A 20,874-nucleotide genomic window follows, 5' to 3' on the forward strand; every position below is an offset into this window, starting at 1 on the left:
GTCCAAAATGTGTCTGTTATATTGGGACAAAATATTGTCAGTGGACGTCCGGAATGCGTTTTAAATCAGTTAGAGAGAGAGAGAGAGAGAGAGAATATGTGTGTGTTTGAGAGAGAGAGCCCCTCCCCTTCAGATAACGGTTACTCTGAGTTTGAATACAGCGTCAAAATAAGTTTCAGTGGATGATTTTTCAACGGTTTGTGGAAGCAGGCATTACAAAAACAGCGGAGGAGGCTCGTATATTCAGAGGTAAGTGATATTTAATCTTAATAAAACTTTAAATACTTATACTTTACCAGAATGAGTGAAACTAAAGAGCTCTAGCAAAGCAACAGCTATGCTAGGTTAGCATCTCAGTGAAGACAAGTGAAGGAGTAGAGGTGGATAATAGTTAACACTAGAACTACCAAACCGCTGCCATTTGGCATTTATACCTTTAAATTCCAAAGAACTGCCATTTGGCAGGTGTGAACAGCTCTTCTCACCTCCAGTGTTATGTAAATGATTCCTTTACATTTGAAAGGAGACACTCTACTGCACTCCACACACTTCTCTGCAGCAAGTTGGTGAACCCCCACCCACCAAAAAAGTCAACATTACCAGACATTTAGATTCAAGGTAGTTTTATTGGTATATGAACAGGAAAGAAACATTTTGCTTGGTTTCCCTGTACAATGAAATAGTAATAAAGGAAGTAATAAAAGATAAAATAAGCATGCAACAATATGTTAACAAAAGTATTCATAAATAGAAATGTAAACTATACAGAAATATAAACTATGTTCTTCATGCCACACTGTGCCGTCTTTTGCCGTCTCTGTCAGCCACTCGTGTGTCTCCATGCGACCATTCTTTCCTGAAGGTGGTGAAGTCTCTTCATCTACAGGACCATATGTTTGATATTTGATTAGTGAAAGGTTAAAATAATGTGAAATTGACACAAACATGGTATTTGAATTATAATTCCAAAACATCTGAAGTATGCCTCCTTTGTGCTAATGTAGGATTGTTTTCACAATGCAAAAAGTGGCATATTGATTAGTCAAAATAGCTCTGATATTTTGTAACCTTATTTTAAGTAGTTTTTGTCTTTTGAAAAACTGCCTATAGGTAAAGATATTTTTAAATACATTTATACAAAAAAACAACCCTCAGCTAGTTGTAAAAAAGACATTTTTACTTAAACTTTTTAAAACCCAAAGTAAAAGAATCGTATCAGGACATTTTGTCTTGTTTTAAGTCAGAATACAAGTCAAAATTACTCAAATTAAAATAGAATAATATTCTTGAGCAATTTTAACTTCAAGATTGTACTTTTTGCAGTGTGTCTCTTCCAAAATCACAACAGCCAGAACCGGCAAACAAACATAGAAAATTTAGGAAATCTTACCAGAAGAGATTTCAGAGTCACCGCTCTGATCAATAGTAATTTCTTCTCCATCGGAGTCACATGGGTTGACATGGTTGAGGGTCATGTCCAAAGCCTGCTGTGCACTGTAAACCTTCGCCATCTTTGCTTCTCGGTCAACAGAGTAAGTGAAATATGTGGTGACGTGGCTTTTTATCCACATGGAGGTGGATACATACATAATCGTTATCGTCATCATTCACGTTATCACCCACCATACCCGTCCCTGTTCACTGTTACCTGGTACTGGCATTGTTCGATCTAATGGCTGCAACAACAACATTTTTAAAATAAATATAGAACCCATCTCAGTTCCCTCCATCGTGTATATTTGTAATATTATAGTGTGAGAGGTTTATTCTATTTTATTTCACTCAGCATGTAGCCAGATAGGCTATTTACTTTGGTGCAGTTTATTATATAAAGTTTACACACGTTAACAAGTTTTCCAGTGTCTGCAGTCATCTTTCTCTTTATTCTAAAACTGACACAAAGACATTTGAACAAATTTTCAAAACACCTCAAGTCTGCCTCCTTTGTACTAATTTTGGATTGTTTTTTCACTGATGATTTGTCAAAATAGCTAAAGTTCAGATTTTTTAGCCATTATTTTAAGTAAATTTGCCTTTTGAAAAACTGCCTCCTTTGTGCTAATGTAGGATTGTTTTCACAGTGCAAAAAGTGGCATATTGATTAGTCAAAATAGCTCTGATATGTTGTAACCTTATTTTAAGTAGTTTTTGTCTTTTGAAAAACTGCCAATAGGTAAAGATATTTTTACATACATTTACACAAAAACAACCCTCAGCTAATTGTAAAAAGGACATTTTTACTTAAACTTTTTAAAACCCAAGTAAAAGAATATAATCAGGACATTTTTTCTTGTTTTAAGTCAAAATATCTCATCCCATTGGCAAAGTGTTTTTCTTGACAAGTAAATATGACTCAAATTAAATTTAAATACTATTTTTGAGCAATTTTTACTTAACTGATTTTTTTATTTTTATTTCTCAAGGTTTTTGTAGGTTTCACATCAAATAACACTGCACTAGATCAACAAATATAAACTAAAAAGCTTAAAAAATTTTTTATTGTGTGTATTCTAAATAAACAAGTACTATTTCATTATATTTTTGAAAGATTATAATAATAATTTTTATTATCAGCAGCTGAGAAAACTGCCAAAGTACCAAAATATTTTTTATTTGTTGAGACTGTTGCCCTGAACTAAACTCCTGAAAGTCTTTGCCTGCTGTGACTCTCAGAGCTTTGTCAGTCAACACAGTTCACACTATCACCCACCCCCCCCCCCCCCCCCCCCCCGTTTTAGCACCTAGTAGTGGCTTAATGTACATAACAAAAGGTGGCCTAATGGGTTGCAAATTAGCCCAGCACTGCCATTTGGCAGCCTCTGGTAGAAAAAGGGGGTATATGAAAACCCTGGTAGTTCTAGTGTTAACCCATTCTGTATAAAAAAAAAATCAAAGTAATATTACATTATTAACAGTAATGTTTTTGACATTTATTTCAGCAGGTCTGCGTTGCAGTTACATGCAAGCCACCTTGCTAATAATGCGAATGTTAACCAAATATCAAAAGTGCTGGCTGGAAAGTAAAATCATACAATAACATTTGCGCAGGCCACGTTTGTGCTTTTCCAAATATGTGAAAATCATCAGATGAACGGACCCTTACCTGAAGTTGTGTGTAAAAAATTGATGTATTGTACTCTGTTATTACTTTTACTTAGAAAATTAATACATATAATTTTATTAGGTGAGGTGCACCAAAACATTTACATATGATACAATATTTTGTTAGACTGACAATTTTTTTCCCACTCAGGTATCCAACTAACTTGGAGTATGTTCATGTTCCCAAAGGTTTAACTGTGAAATATAAATGTTGTGGGGAACACTAATGCAAGTATGTATTTTATTATATTGTAGAATTAGTAATAATATTTTAAAACTTATAAGCTGTGACCTGATTATTAATGAAAGCATACATGTTTTGAGTCAATACTGTCCATCCTCCAGCACACCTTGCATATGTCACTCAAGCAAAAGCTAGAAAGTGTGCCAATTTTCAACGTTGCAGAGATCTGAAGGTTTCAGTAATTTTATCAGGCAAGGAAGTCAACAGGTGCATCAACAGCATTGTCACCAAATGCCCAGTGCTGGTAGCAAGTGAACCAACATCATATAAGTATTATTGTATCTTTTATAATTCTGAAAATATTATATATAATATGTATAATATTATTCATTCATTCATTATCTGTAACCGCATATCCAATTCAGGGTCACGGTGGGTCCAGAGCCTACCTGGAATCAATGGGCGCAAGGCGGGAATACACCCTGGAGGGGGGCGCCAGTCCTTCACAGGACAACACAGACACACACACACACACACATTCACGCACACTCACACCTATGGACAATTTTGAGTCGCCAATCCACCTACCAACGTGTGTTTTTGGACTGTGGGAGGAAACTGGAGCACCCGGAGGAAACCCACACGGACACGGGGAGAACACACCAACTCCTCACAGACAGTCACCCGGAGCTGGGATCGAACCCACAACCTCCAGGCCCCTGGAGCTGTGTGACTGCGACACTACCTGCTGCACCACCGTGCCGCCCTATAATATTATTACAATATTATAATATAATACTATAATTGTCACGCCTACGTCTCAGGACTCCAATTCCCAGAATGCACCAGTCAGGACGTCATTAAAAGAACTATTTACTGTGTTCCGCGACTGTCAGCTTTCTGTTCTGTCCTGACAGAATACTCGGCCAACATGCAGACAGCGGACACAGATGCCGTTCGAACGGCTATAACTAGTCAGGGCCAGATGCTAGGTCAACACCAGCAAATGTTGGCTAGTGTGACTCAATCTGTTGACTCTCTCGCTCAACAGCCAACAGCTCCAACTGAAACAAGTGTTGGAGAGTGTGAACACCCTTATAGCTCGTATTCCTGCTCCTAGCCCTACCCCCAGTCCTCCTACAGCGTCTGTCAGTTCGAATTCTCGTTATCCTGTCAGTAAATCGGAAATTTTTGAAGGTGATCCGGCTAAATGTAGCGGATTTTTATTGTAATGTTCCATATTTTTTGAGAATTCTCCTCCCAGTAATGATCAGGCAAAAATCGCTTTTTTGGTCTCCCGTCTGTCTGGTAAAGCACTTGAGTGGGCCACCGCTATTTGGGACAATATAGTCAATAACACATATCCCGAATTTGTCACTACTTTCCATGAAGTATTTGACCATGCTACGGAGGGACGTTCTTGTGGTGAGATCCTTCTCACACTTAAGCAAGGAGCTCGAACGGCAGCCGCTTATGCGTTAGAGTTTCGGACTATTGCTGCTGGGAGTGGTTGGAATGAAACTGCACTCATTAATGTTTTTCGGAATGGTCTTAATCCAGAAATACTCACAGAACTGGCTTGTCGAGATGACGGATTAACATTGGATCAGTTAATTTCTTTATCCATCCGCCTAGACCAACTCCTGCAGAAACGTCCCCGGACACCGTGTAAAAGACAAGACGTTGTCAAGCGTCAATCCATTCCTGGTTTTCCTTTCCGCCTGGTACAAAGTCAAGCACCCAGTCCTAGTCTTCCTTCGGATCCTATGCAATGTGATACTATGCGGCTTTCTCTAGAGGAACGCCTTCGTCGTCTCCACGGTGGATTATGTATATACTGTGGAGGATCTGATCATATTCGTCGTGATTGTACACGCTGTCCTCCGCGAGTCCTGACTCAAGACCTGGGAAGGACTTCACATGCTAACTTGGTGAGTGTACCCACAAAAGGGTTAATATCAAAATCCTTTCTCATACCTGTCAAAGTGTACTGCCAAGGAACTTCTCTTGTCGTTCCAGCGTTAATAGATTCTGGAGCCGAAGGAAACTTCATTCAACAATCCCTCGTTACCCGGCTGAATGTCAAGACGAAACAGTTGTGCAAACAAATCCAAGTCCGAGCTTTTGATGGCCTTCCCATTGGAGGAGATACTATTTCACAAGAGACAGTTCCTGTTTGGTTCCAAACAAGTTTCCTGCATCACGAGTGGCTTTCGTTACTGGTATTATCCAAGGCGGATTTTCAGATTATTTTGGGACTACCATGGTTAGAAACTCATAACCCTGTTATCTCATGGAGTCAACGCGAAATCACGTCCTGGTCCTCCTTCTGTCAAACAAACGGTTTAGCCCTTAATCACATTTCTATACATTCCACTTCCGTGGAGAGCCCAGAGTCAACTATATCAATGAAGATTCCTCCCGTATATTCCCAATACTTGGAAGTCTTCAGTAAAACTAAAGCTACAAAATTACCTCCACACAGGCCATATGACTGTGCGATTGAACTTGTAGAGGGCGCCACCTTACCTAAATCACGTATTTATCCTTTGAATTTGGAAGAGGAAAGAGTCATGGAGGAGTATGTAGAGGAAGCTCTAACACAAGGGTTTATACGTCCATCAAAGTCTCCGATAGCATCAGGGTTCTTCTTTGTCAAGAAGAAGGATGGTGGGTTAAGACCTTGTATAGACTATCGTGCCCTGAACTGACACCCGGAAGCTGTTTTCAACCTTCAAGTCTCTGCTGAACCCTCCACCTCCACCCTCTGCAACCAACCTCACCGCTGATGCATTTGCTGACTTCTTCACCAGCAAAGTTGCTGCAATCAGCAGCCGGTTTTCTGACCCCTCTACACAGCCTCCGGCTCCCCCTTCGAATCCTCCTAAACCTACTGCTTCCTTCCCTTCTTTCACTCCTCTCACAGAAGACGAGGTATCAAATCTTCTTAGAGGTGGCCGTCCCACATCCTGTCCAATGGATCCCATTCCTACCACCCTACTGCAAACCATAGCCCCGTCCATTGTGTCCGCAGCCACTCATGTAATCAATTCCTCACTAACCTCTGGAACATTTCCAAACACCTTCAAGCAAGCTCAAGTAAGACCTCTACTCAAAAAACCTGCTCTTGCTCCTTCTATAGTAGAGAACTACCGACCAGTCTCTCTCCTCCCCTTCCTGTCTAAAATCATTGAAAGAGCTGTCTTTAAGCAGGCAACATACTCCTCTCCCAACATAACCTTCTTGACTCGAACCAATCCGGCTTCAAGAGCGGCCACTCGACGGAAACTGCACTTCTGTCAGTAATGGAAGCTCTTAAAGATGCAAAAGTAACAGGTCAATCCTCAGTTCTCATTCTGCTCGACCTATCAGCAGCATTTGATACGGTCAACCACCACATCTTACTAAACAAACTCACTGACATAGGCTTCAAGAACAATGCACTCTCCTGGTTTGAGTCTTATCTCACTGGACGATCCTTCAGTGTGTCATGGCTTGGACAAACATCAGCGCGACACCACCTCACCACAGGTGTGCCCCAAGGCTCGGTGCTGGGACCCCTCCTCTTTGCCTTGTACACTACCTCTCTAGGCCCAATCATACATTCGCACGGCTTCTCCTATCACTGCTATGCAGATGACACACAGCTCTATTTATCCTTTCCTCCAGGAGACACTTCAGTGGCAACTCAAATCTCTGACTGTCTCTCTGACATATCTACATGGATGAAGGAACATCACCTCCAATTGAATTTATCCAAAACTGAACTACTGGTCCTCCCAGCCAAGCAAGCTATTCTCCACAACATCAGCATCAAGCTAGGGTCCCTATCAGTGTCTCCCACCAAGGTTGTAAGAAACCTAGGTGTCATGGTTGATGACCAGCTGACCTTCGCAGATCACGTTACCGCTGTAGCTCGATCGTGCCGCTTCTCCCTATTCAACATAAGGAAGATTAGGCCATACCTAACTCAACATACAACACAGCTCCCCGTTCAGACGTTAGTAATCTCCCGTCTAGACTATTGCAACGCCCTCCTGACAGGTCTTCCGGCCTGTGCTGTGAGACCACTACAGATGATCCAGAATGCGGCAGCACGCCTGGTCTTCAACCAACCAAAAAGAGCACATGTCACGCCCCTATTAGTTGAGCTGCATTGGCTACCCTTAGCTGCTCGCATCAAATTCAAATCACTAATGATGGCCTTCAGAGTATTCACTGGTTCTGCTCCCATCTACCTCAATAGACTCTTAAAACCATACGTTAGCGCCAGCCCTCTCCGTTCCTCAAAGGAGCGCCTACTAACACGACCAACCCCCCGTACAGGTCAGTTGAGGCTATTCTCATCTCTGGTACCACGCTGGTGGAACGAGCTTCCAAGCACTATCAGAGCAACAGAAACCCTCTCTTCATTCAAGAAATCATTGAAAACCCAGCTCTTCCGAGAGTATCTTTTGCACTGAATGTCTTTCTTTAATGCACTTATTACTTCCTGGCATATTGCACTTAATGTAAGGTATTTTGTATAATTTGTGCTGTAGTTCGAATGTTAGATCTTCTTTTGTAAGTCGCTTTGGATAAAAGCGTCTGCCAAATGCATAAATGTAAATGTAAATGTGAACGATATAACTAAAAAATTTGTATACCCCCTACCCCTTATTCCGGTCGCATTAGAGCAACTTAGAGGTGCTACAATTTTCTCCAAGTTGGACCTTCGTAGTGCCTACAATCTTGTTCGAATTAAGGAGGGGGACGAGTGGAAAACTGCTTTTAGCACTACCAAGGGTCACTATGAGTATTTAGTGATGAGCTATGGGCTGGCAAATGCTCCATCAGTGTTCCAAGAGTTCATTAATGACATTTTCAGGGATATGTTGGGAAAATTTGTAATCGCATACATTGATGACATTTTGATTTACTCCCCAGATGTCAAAACACACATAAAACAAGTCAGTCAGGTGCTTCAGCGTTTAAAGGAGAATAACCTTTATGTCAAGGGGGAAAAATGTGAATTCCACCAGCAGACCATTTCGTTTTTGGGATATGTTATCAGTGTGTCGGGTATAGTCATGGACGACCGAAAGGTTGAGGCGGTTGTGAACTGGCCAGTCCCGACTAACGTTAAAAATCTTCAACGCTTTTTAGGATTTGCAAATTTCTACAGATGATTTATTAGGAACTTTAGTTCTATTGCAGCCCCACTTACTGCTTTACTGAAGGGTAGTCCCCATCGGTTGTGTTGGTCTGCTCAGGCCCAAGGAGCTTTTGAACGTCTCAAGACAGCTTTCACTACTGCTCCCATATTAAAACATCCAAATCCCGAACTCCCCTTCGTGGTAGAGGTTGACGCATCGGAGACGGGTGTAGGGGCGATATTATCTTAACGTAGTGGAGAACTTCCTAAGTTACACACTATTGCCTTTTTTTCACATAAATTATCACCTGCTGAACGAAACTATGGCATCGGAGATAGAGAACTTCTAGCGGTAAAATTAGCTCTGGAGGAATGGAGGCACTGGCTAGAGGGTTCTCTACATCCTTTCACAGTTCTAACAGACCACAAGAATCTAGAATATCTCCGTACTGCAAAACGAATGAATTCTCAGCAAGCCAGGTGGTCACTGTTTTTCTCTCGGTTCCGGTTTTCCATCACATTTCATCCAGGTAGTCGTAACCTTAAAGCTGACGCGCTCTCTCGTTTAAATCAGAATGAACTAAGGGAGAAAGGTGAAGAAGCAACTGATTTTATACTACCTCCTTCCGTTTCGGTGTCTGCCATCAGATGGGAATTAGACGAACTTATTGCACAGGAAAATAGGTCTAAAGGGGTATCTGAAGCCTGTCCTGAAGGTAAAACATATGTACCACCTGAATTTCGAAATAGGTTGATTACCTGGGCCCATTCGTCACTGTCATCAGGTCACCCCGGAGAGAGACGCACTACACAGCTTATTCTAGCACGTTATTGGTGGGGGACATTAAGAGCGGATGTGCATGAGTTTGTAGCATCTTGTTCAGTCTGTGCCCAGTCTAAGACACCCAAAACTCTTCCGGCAGGTAAATTAATGCCTCTACCGGTTCCAGAATGTCCCTGGTCGCACTTAGCACTTGATTTTGTCACGGACTTACCCCAATCTGAAGGAAGTACTACAGTACTCACAGTAATTGATCGATTCTCTAGAGGAGTTAAGTTCATACCGTTTCCCTCATTACCCACGGCCCTGGATACAGCTAAAGCTATTTATACACATATTTTCCGTCATTATGGAATTCCCGAAGATATTTTATCCGATCGAGGTCCCCAGTTTATGTCACATGTCTGGAAAGCCTTCTTTGAACATTTAGGAGTAAATGTTAGTCTCACCTCTGGATATCATCCCCAGAGCAATGGCCAGTGTGAAAGGGTCAATCAGGAACTGGGAAAATTCTTACGTATGTATTGTCATGAGAATCCACAAGACTGGTCCCAGTACTTGGTGTGGGCTGAAATAGCACAAAACTCCTTGGTGAACTCGACTACAGGCCTCACCCCCTTCCAGTGTATTTTAGGTTATCAACCCCCGTTGGCACCCTGGACTGCAGCAACATCAGGAATTCCATCAGTTGACTCATGGATGAGATGCAGTGAGGAGGTGTGGGAAGAGACTAATCAACACATCACAGAGGCCCTTTCCCGATATAAGGAACAGGCTGATAAGAACAGATCGAATTCTCCGTCATTCCAGATTGGGGAGAGGGTGTGGTTGGCTACTAAGGATATCAGGTTTGAGGGGAGGTGCAGGAAGCTCCTGCCCAAGTACATTGGTCCTTTTCGTATTTCTGGTAAAATTAATGAAGTTACTTATAAGTTGGAGTTACCTGCACAATATCGTATTGCTAATTCCTTTCATGTGTCTCTCCTCAAACCTGTGGTTCCAGGTCCTTTGAATGAGCTGCAGCCCGACGACGTTCCGCCCGCGGCGGTGGATTTTGGGGACTCTTCCACATATGCCGTGCGAGAGGTGCTGGATTCACGTAGATGTGGAGGAATGCTTCAGTATCTAATTGATTGGGAAGGGTACGGTCCAGAGGAGCGTTCATGGGTACCTGCAAAGGACATCTATGATCCGAGTCTCGTGTTGGCGTTTCACTCTCGCCATCCTGAGAAGCCGGCTCCCCGTTCCAGAGGTCGCCCTCGAGGATCAATCTCCAATCCCGCTCCGTCCCTTTCTATGTCTCGATCCAGAAACCCACGTCAATCTCAGCCCTCCGCATGTGCAGTCGTCCCTAGCTCCGGTAACTCTGTTCCGCTGGGTGGTCGTCGTCGTGGCCGTCCTCGTTCCAGGCCTCCTCCAGGTGCCTTCGGGGGGGTACTGTCACGCCTACATCTCAGGACTCCAATTCCCAGAATGCACCCGTCAGTCACATGACTACCCACCGGTCTCCCTCGCCAGAATTCTAATTACACACACCTGTTTGTCTCCTTATTTAAACCCATTTCAGTGAACTGTTCTCTGCCGAGTATTGCTTTGGTTCACCCCAGTATACAACGCGTTCTCTTGTAATCTGTCTGACGATTTCTTGTTGCCTACTTCCTGCCTGTTTTCCCGGTTTACGTCTCCTGCCTTGTCCCTTTTGGTATTGTTTGTATTCTTTGGTTTTTGAACTCTGCCTTTTTTTTTGCTACGGTTTTTGCCCATCCTCTGAGGTACTGTTTGCTCCTGTTTTTTGAACTTTGCCTGCCTTGTGATTACTCTTTTGGATAACGTCATTAAAAGAACTATTTACTGTGTTCCGCGACTGTCAGCTTTCTGTTCTGTCCTGACAATAATATAATACTAGATTTATATTACTTTTTTACTGTAAGACCATTATTAATATTCTATTATATTAATATTTGTCTAATATCGTTTCCTTATTCTATCTTATTTGCGCTACACTATTGTCTTTTTTGATATAATTTATTGGATCATTATAATAAAGCTTTCATCTATTGTGTTCTGCTTTGTTTTTACAGTTGTCTGATGAGGTTGATGGAATCCATACTCTAACAGTGAACAAAATTCACCAGTTCAGCAATGGATTTACAGCTGTACTCTATAAAATACACATCGCCACACTGACGTTGAGATGAGAGAGAACTTCAAAGCTTACAGGTTTGATTTAAACATTTGACCTAAATAATAATTTAACAATTATTGCATCAATGTGGCTTCTGTGCTTTCATTAATTCATGTATTCATTCATTGTCTGCTTGTCCAGTTCAAGGTTGTGGTGGGTACAAAATATTTACATACTACCTGGAGTCACTCTGCACAAGGTGGGAACACACCCTAGACAGGGCACTAGTCCTTCACAGGGCACCACACACCCACAATTTCACTTACGCACCACACACCCACAATTTCACTTACGCACTCACACAATGGACGCTTCTGAGTAGCCAATTCACCTGCCAATGTGTGTTTGGATCATGGGAGGAAACCAGGAGCACACAGAGGAAACATACAGACACAGTAAGAAAACACCAAACTCCAGAGGGGGGCACCAATATAAATTAATAGTTAATAGGTATGGGATCATTATTAAAGCATTTTTCTTCATGATGTATAGGCATTGACTTCAAGAATAAATTTCTTTTTCTTGACTTACAACTCTGACCTCCTCATTAAGTATGATAAAGTAAACTGTTGCCACACCAACTGAAATAGTCACAGTCAACGGAAAGGCAGTATTATGTCTTAGTGTGTCATGCCAAGTCTATTTCTGTTTTTCTGTAGGGTGAACCTACAACATTATATTTGATAATTCAGCTGAAAGATCAGGACTGGGAAACTGGTGTTTCCAGAGGAAGCAAGAGTGTGGTGAAAGCTGAGTTGAGGTTTGCTGTCATAGTGCAGTAGATGAGGCCTTCTTCACAAACACCTGTATGTATCACGACTTCAAAATTCAATACCCTGCACACCTGAAAACATCATGACATTTCTCCAAAAATGCATTTTAAACATGGAGTTGCAGAGTGTGACTCGAGTGATCAACCTCCTGTACTAAACCTTTCATGCCTCCACTGAACCAATGCACACAATTTCTGCATAGAAAGTTTACCTTTGCCAAACTCAAACAACACATTGGCCTGTGCGTGGACATGTACAGTATAACCTGTGGTATATGACTGCCAGTACACTATTTTCAAGTTTCATTCTAACAGAAGATGTGTACTGAAAACACAAGCAATAATTTTCCTTCCACTGTCATATTTTTATTAATTAAATGTATTGGGTTAAACAGATAAAAAAAAAAGGTAAAATTTAATGTATATATTAAAATGTCAGTTTTGCGTATTTCCTCTTCAGGTGGATTTTTATTAATTTAAAAATTGCTATATTTTTTATTCTGCCTTTTTACATAAGTAATTGTTTCGTACACTGTTGATTATGGAAGGTCGCCAATTCACCTACCAACGTGTGTTTTTGGACTGTGGGAGAAAACCGGAGCACCCGGAGGAAACCCACGTGGACACGGGGAGGACACACCAACTCCTCACAGGCAGTCACCCGGAGCGGGAATCCAGGTCCCTGCTGCGCCACCGTGCCGCCCATTATGAATATTTGTGTTAATAATTCTGGTACACTTTAGTCACCACAGGGTACAAAATGGTTTGTCACTGGGGTGGTATATATAAAGCTAATGGTAATGATACATTTTAGCCCCTTATGGTTCCAAGTACATTAACTAGTACAAAAACATGACTACATAAAAGAACACTGAAAGGTACTGTATTGTACCTAAAAGAGGTACAGCCCCAGTGACAAGCTTTTGTACACTCTATACTTTGTACTTTGTTCAAATCTGCACTTCATTTTCTTAGTATGCAAATTTTTGTTTCATTTACATGTGTAATTGAATACAGAATATAATTTTTTTTATATTTTCATTATATATATATATATATATATATATATATATATAATTTTTTTTTATTATTTTTAATACATTTATACATGTATGCCATGTTTGAGTCACATATTTTGGGCTTATTACAAAAAATTGCCAATATGTTTATAAATATTTTGCTTTTACCTATGGATGTAATGTTTTTTCCAACCGGGATGACATAATTGTGAATTGACAGGTACAATTAAATACTAATAGAAGTGTTACATGATAAACTATTAGATTAAAAATCCAGTCTGAACCATTAAATTCTTAATGGAACCTACTGTACTTTGAAAGAACATTTGTAATGTGACTCGTCTTTTCAAAGTTTATGTTTGGATGTCTTTTCATCTTTAATTCAGTGTTTATTGAATGACATTTAGTACGTGATTTCAATGTTGAAATAATGGCTTTAAAAGGATGTCTTTAATGTTTCCTTTTTACGTCTTTTCAACTTTCATTTTCAACCTTAAAAAAACGCTGATTGAACAACATTTAGGTATGTGATTTCAACGTTGAATCAATGGCTAAATGTTTACTGGGTAGTTTCTGTGCTTGGTTGTAATTGGCCGTTGGAGGGGCTCATTCAGCCTTGAGTTGGTAGAGAGTTTACACTACACGACTACGTCCAAAGTCCATACATTTGATATGCTGCGACTGGTCTGAAATGTGATTTCGAGGCAAAACTTATTTAGAATTGGGCTAAAAGTCCTGTAGTGTAACCCCAGCTTAAGGCATGCCAAAAAACACTGACTTCATTCAAGCAACCACGTTAACATAGGTCAGCAGCAGTCCTTAAAGTGCATTTCACAGTCATGATAAATATCCACAAGAGTGTAAAAAGCTGTTCAGTCAGGCTATACTATGTCTTCCTATATGTACTTGTTACTGCATTGTGGAAATATTTTATTTTTTCATGTCTCTGAAACTTTAAAATTTTTAATGTGCAGTTAGTAAAGTAAATTGTTCATTCAAACTTAGAATATCTTATTAACGATACAGAACACTGCTTTAACAAAATAAAATCTGCAAGTATAGCAATATAAACATCTGGAGTTATAGGCATCTGCCTAGTAGTTAAGATAGAGTTGGTGTCTGTACTTGGTATTGGCGGATACTTGAACATGAAATATCAGTAGTGAAAAAGTGGTATTGGTGACTCAAAGTCATCTTAAATTAAATTAAAAGTGATCTGTCTCACAGAAATGTGGGTTAGACTAAATGAATATTCAGCACTAAATGAAGCCACCCCAGTAGGCAATAATTATGTACATAGCCCAAGATTATCAGGCAAAGTGGAGTATGTGTAATCTATCAAAATACCCCAGATATCAGTCAGAAACAATGTAACACCACTTGTTTCGAGGTTCTTTCCACCATTACAAATCCAGTCACAAAAAAAGAATGCATATTTGTTATTTAACATTTACAGACCCCCAGGCCCCTACTGCAGTGATTTCGCTGCAAACCTAGCTGTGTGCAATGATAAAGTTATAATTGTAGGTGATTTTAATATCCATTTTGAAAGGGCAGATAACCCACTAAAAAGGCATTTACTTCAAACCTAGACTCTGCTGGTATCACCCAAAATGTAACAGGGCCTACACACTACTGTAGTCACACGTTAGATTTAGTTTTGATGCTGGGTCTTAACATAGACAAAATTAATATCTTACCATAGCAATGTCTGACCATTGCCTAATTTCATATGAGCTGCGTCTTAGCCATAATATGTATGCCCCCTCACAATTCTACAAAACATTCAATAAAACCATCTACTGCCCTACAATTTATAGAAAACCTTCCAGAACTATCAACCCCAGTTCCCACTCCACCAGACCAAATGGAGCTAGATGTACCAACTGACTACTTAGAAAATACTGGGTACAAAAGATAAAACCTGTACTTTAAAATAAAAAGTACAGAATTGGCGATCAACCAAGCTGGAAGTTTTCCACTCTGTCTGGAAGGACAGCCTTAGAGTATAGAAATGCTATTATGTTAAAGCTAATGTTATTAAACCTCTGATCAAGAAAACATAACTTCATGCTAGCGTATTGTCTTATTACAGGCCTATTTGTAACCTACGTTTTATATCTAAGATCTTAGAAAAAGCCATGGCCCAGCAACTTAGTTCATATCTACATCCATCCATCCATTATCTGTAACCGCTTATCCAATTTAGGGTCGCGGGGGGTCCAGAGCCTACCTGGAATCATCGGGCGCAAGGCGGGAATACACCCTGGAGGGGACGCCAGTCCTTCACAGGGCAACACAGACACACACACATTCACACCTATGGACACTTTCGAGTCGCCAATCCACCTGCAACGTGTGTTTTTGGACTGTGGGAGGAAACCGGAGGAAACCCACGCGGACAACACACCAACTCCTCACAAACAGTCACCCGGAGCAGGAATCGAACCCACAACCTCCAGGCCCCTGGAGCTGTGTGACACTACCTGCTGCGCCACCGTGCCGCCACAACAGAGCACTAAGACAGCTCTAATCAAGATAACAAATTATTTTCTTTTTGCCTCTCGTCAAGACTTTGTGTCCCTGTTGATACATAGCCTTATGAGAAACCATGATATTAACTTTCACAGTTACGCAGATGACATGCTATTGTACATATCAGTGTAGCCCGATGACAAACACAGATTAAAGAAAACAGAAATGTGTAAAAGACATGAAAGGCTGGATGTTGCGTAACTTTCTCCTTCTAAACATTAACAAAAGAGTGGTTCTGCTTCTGGGTCCAAAAGTGGCAAGAAATAAATTATCAGATTTAATTTTAAATTTCCAAACCTGGTTCAGCAGCAAAAAAATCTTGGTGTCATAATTGATTCAGATTTATCATTCAATCAACACATAGGCAGTATCACTAGAACAGCTTTTATTCATCATTTGCAACATTGCCAAGATAAAAAAAGGCATTATCCCTGCATGACACAGAAACATTAGTACATGCCTTTAATACTTCAAGGCTTGGCTATGGTAATGCACTACTGTCAGGATGCACCAGCAGAAATATAAGTAAACTTCAACTAGTTCAAAATTCTGCAGACAGGGTCCTTACTAACTCTAGAAAAGTATAGTAAACGCTATAGTAAACTGGTGCTGTCGTCCTGCAGCTTGCATGCAATCACTCAGGGTTTTTGCCAGAGTGGAGGGATGCCAATGTTTCAGGATGCTTCCATGTCTGTGTCGTTCTGGATCTCTCCTTTTTTTTATGTTGTTATAGTGAGATCTGCCGGAGTCATTAGCCACACTCTGGAAATTCACATTCTCTGCTTTACATACACATAAACAGATCACAACTAATTCCATCCCTCTACCTTCTTCCGAGTAAACAACCACTGACCTGTCTGGGTAGACACTGATGGATGACTTACTGTATAAAATTAAAATAAATTAGATTTGAATAGGCAAAAACCTACAATCAATCAAAAAAAACAAACAATCAATAAGTAATTTCATTATTTAAGTAAAGAAATTAATGAAAACATTTCACTTGCAATTGCTGTCTATTGCAGGTCACGATTAACATATTTTTTTATTTGTTTTGTGGCAATTTAATAAACACAAATTTTTCTTCCAGACCCCCGTTTTTCTCACAGTGTGTAGCAGATGCAAAAAGATGCAAGGACAAGTTTGTTTGTTTGTTTGTTTTCCTCAAATGTTGCATTTAATTAGTTATTTTTCAAGTGGTGTCTCAATAAGATATTTGGAAAAACATGAGTTGCACCAAATAAAAACCTTAAAGTCTACTTAAATCTTTTTAAAAACGGGGGAAAAAAACATGCAACATATCCCTAATATATGGTCACATATCCCTAATACATTTTATTTTTAGTAAGTTAAGTAAACACATCCCTAATGATTTGCATTCATGTTTCCCAGAAAGCCTGGTAAAGTCCTTCTCTGCTTATTCCCGGTAATATTGCAGGAATGTGTCCTTCCTCTCTCTCCTCATCTTCCTCATTAGGAAGGTGTATGCCAGCCTACATTGCAGTGTTATGAAGCATAGCACATACAAGTATTATGGCACAGTTGCATTAGGTTGAACACCAAAGCCCTCCCTGATGAATTGTGAAGCCAAAGGAAATGCATTTTCAAAATGCCCAAAACTGCAGTGTGTCATGTTATATTTCTCAGCCTCTGTCTGTGGATTCAGGACAGAAGTAAGTAAATAGCTTCGGAGCTAATAAGCAGTGTCACCCAGGACATGTACAACAGGAAATTCACCCTCCCTTGCCATCTGACACACTTCAGAATTGTCATAAATACATCCAGGCCACAATGTCCATAAAGAGGCCTTGGTGGTTGTACATAACTTGAACATTCAGTGCAGAGAAGCCTTTGCGACAGGTGTAGTTAGGGCTCAAGAAGCTGGGATGGGATAAGAGCACCATCCACCACACTAACAATTCCAGGACTGTTTCCAATTGCCTGAAAACCTATTTTAGCTTCTTGCAATATATCCCTTTGTATGTGGAAATGTTATGCATGGCATTTACATACAGCAGATTTGCTAAGGCCATAGGCATCATCAAAAGTCTGCAGCAATCCACCAGTTGCCTAAAACAAAGATCTGTCAGTAGCTGAACAATGGGACTAAGTGCAAAATTTCTCCTGATGCCTCGTCAACTCCTCCCATACTAGACCAAAGTGAGCCATGATCTCCTCGCTAGGCAGCCAGCATGTGTCACAGAGCACATCATCAGAGATGGTTCTACTCAAGTTGGTCTAGATTTTAACGGTAAACTGCATGAAGACTTTTTTGCTACATTGATTTGGGAAAATCCATACATACTGATATCAATGTTTTGGAAGACTTGTTTTGTTTTCATTCATGGCATGCCGCTTGTGAAAAGCGGAGAGGGATCCAAGACACAATGGTTTGCTGTGGATTGGCTTAACTGCATGTCTCTAAGGTGGGCATGAAGGGGACTAGCAAATAGTGTGCTTTTGGGGGGTTGTGTGCCAACGTGTTGCAGGTCTCAGATTCAAAATTTGAACATTTGCAAAAAAATAAAGTTTATCCGTTTGAACATTAAATATGTTGTGTAGTGTATTCAATTGAATATAGGTTGAAAAAGGATTTGCAAATCATCGTATTCTGTTTTTAATTTGTTTTATGCAACATCCCAACTTAATTGGAATTGGGGTTGTAATGATTTCATGTGTTTTTGGACTGTGGGAGGAAACCAGAGCACCCAGAGGAAACCCACGCGGACACGGGGAGAACACACCAATTCCTCACAGACAGTCACCCGGAGCGGGAATCAAACCCACAACCTCCAGGTCCATTTATAATATTGTCAACAAAAAAAAACCCTCCATACAGGGGGAACCTTTCTGGACAACATCTAAGCAGAATCTGCCCATGTTTTTCGCAAATACTGTATTACTCTATTACTGTTATGTTTTAATTTAATTACAATGAGATCTGAAGTGAAAGCATCTCTTTAGTTTAAGAGGTCTGAAAGACAGTCTCATCCTCATTTCAATTACCATATTTAAATGTCCAACAAATATTAATTATAATTAGTTATATTAAACAAATTTACTTCCATTGTTTTACTGGTATGTCCTGTGTTTAATATACAGACTAGTCTAATTATTTAGGACTCATTATTTCTTACATTCTATATAAATATGTTAGTTATTTTTTATGTAATATGAAATTATCTAATGTGATTTTTACATATATATATATATATTCTGAAGTCAGTCATCTTTATTGGAGAAATTATATGTAGTTTCCTCAAGTCACGGTGCTAAAATTAGTTATGCCCTTTTCAAGCACTGACCTTTCTCTCAGCACCCCTGCAAAACAAACCCCTGTAGGCTGACTCTGACTGTGACTCTATTGACTGCAGCACTAAAAGATGGTGAGCAAACTCTGGCTGCTGATTGGTGAAATAAAAGTGATGATCAACAAAAAGCGCATTCTCTGTTTAGGAGCCATTGCCTATTTGGCCCTCCCTCCAAATGAGGGAGAGCAGTGTGTCTCAAACAAATCAAGGTCTTAACAATGTCACCTCAAAAATACAGGATAAAACGCATCTGTAATCAGTCCAAAAAATAGCACAGCTTTTTTTGTCCAAACAAGGGATGGTAGACGACCCTAATCATGACACCTCATGCTCCAGCTCTGAATTCAACTGTGGGAGTGTTTTTTGCTCTGAAAGAAGAGCATGTCCACAAATGTGCACCCACATTCTGTGATTAACTCTGGCTGACTGGGTGGGCCTTCGTCCAATTAGGGTAGCCCCACGCCCACCTGTGGCTACACCCCTGGTCACAGCAAATAAAAAACACAGTTTCACTCAATCGCGGCACGGTGGTGCAGCAGGTAGTGTCGCAGTCACACAGCTCCAGGGGCCTGGAGGTTGTGGGTTCGATTCCCGCTCTGGGTGACTGTCTGTGAGGAGTTGGTGTGTTCTCACCGTGTCCGTGTGGGTTTCCTCCGGGTGCTCCGGTTTCCTCCCACAGTCCAAAAACACATGTTGGTAGGTGGATTGGTGACTCAAAATTGTCCATAGGAAGCCCTGTGAAGGACTGGTGCCCCCTCCAGGGTGTATTCCTGCCTTGTGCCCAATGATTCCAGGTAGGCTCTGGACCCACTGTGACCCTGAACTGGATAAGTGGTTACAGATAATGAATGAGTTTCACTCAATCTAGCAGAGTTACTGCCAGAGACATATGTTTATTGTTGATAGTTTTTTCTGGTTTTTTTTTCTGATCACAATATGAAAAACTATTTTACAGGTGTATAACTCTTATTGCACACATTCACATACTTGTATAAAATTGTGAAAATATTGTCCATGGCTTCACATTTTTTGATACAAGTATATGAATGTGTTTACTGATACAACTGTAATGAAACAGAGAGTATGATTTATTTACTTGTGTGTGTAGAATTGGATTTCTGCATTTACAATAAATAATATGTGATGGTGTAACCATTATTTTTGTGAGCTTCATTCTACAGGTTAAACTCCTAAAAGGTTCTTTGTGACACTGCACAACTATTTCCTACAACTACAAATCCCACTATCACAGGTGCTCAGGTGTTTTGCACCAAATAAACTTCCATAAACCAGCACCACACCAGCAAAACCCTACACAAAGCAGCTTAACCCAGCTAGCATGGAATTTATGCTGATATAAACTGATTTTTAAAACAGGAATTTGAGTGTTTTGTATAAAAGATATTTGACCAATCAAAGCAATGGTCAACATTCAATCAAAACAACAATCAAAATATTTTCCTTAACAAATGTTTAATTTCTTGAGCTTTGGCAGTGTATATGATTTTGTGTTTTATGTGTTTCTTAATTATACTGAGCTTCTTCTCAAACATTACAGCACAGTGTTTTGGGTCACAGCTTTAGCGCATGATCTTAGGCATTTTTGTGGAGAAAAATACATTTCCTTTTTAAACTATGAAGAGTTTGTTATGTTTGTGGATCAAATGACAATGTCCATTCTTTATAGAAGAGAACCTGGGCTGTCATCTTGCAAGAGCATAGGAATACATTGCTTTTAACAAATCTATTACAATATTCACAGACTATGATCTCTTTATTTGCAGAGTCATAGAGAAGGTCATATACACTGTCAGAAAAGTAGGTAACTTTTATATCTTGAAGAATACACAT

The 20,874-nt window shown here is 40.2% G+C and overlaps 2 protein-coding genes across 4 annotated transcripts in view; one reads left to right on the forward strand and one right to left on the reverse strand.

The window, feature by feature from the left end:
- matk (megakaryocyte-associated tyrosine kinase) overlaps positions 1-20,874 on the reverse strand; it is a 61,507-nt gene that overhangs the window by 39,548 nt on the left and 1,085 nt on the right. The gene's annotated exons all lie outside the window — the stretch shown is intronic.
- On the forward strand, positions 1,461-8,670 carry LOC136671348 (uncharacterized). The gene is given in 3 exon segments (XM_066647027.1): positions 1,461-1,532; positions 6,026-6,220; positions 7,855-8,670. Coding segments are annotated over 3 exon segments (1,083 nt in total).

The sequence above is a fragment of the Hoplias malabaricus genome, chromosome 16 (assembly GCF_029633855.1).
Source record: "Hoplias malabaricus isolate fHopMal1 chromosome 16, fHopMal1.hap1, whole genome shotgun sequence".
NCBI lineage: Eukaryota > Metazoa > Chordata > Actinopteri > Characiformes > Erythrinidae > Hoplias > Hoplias malabaricus.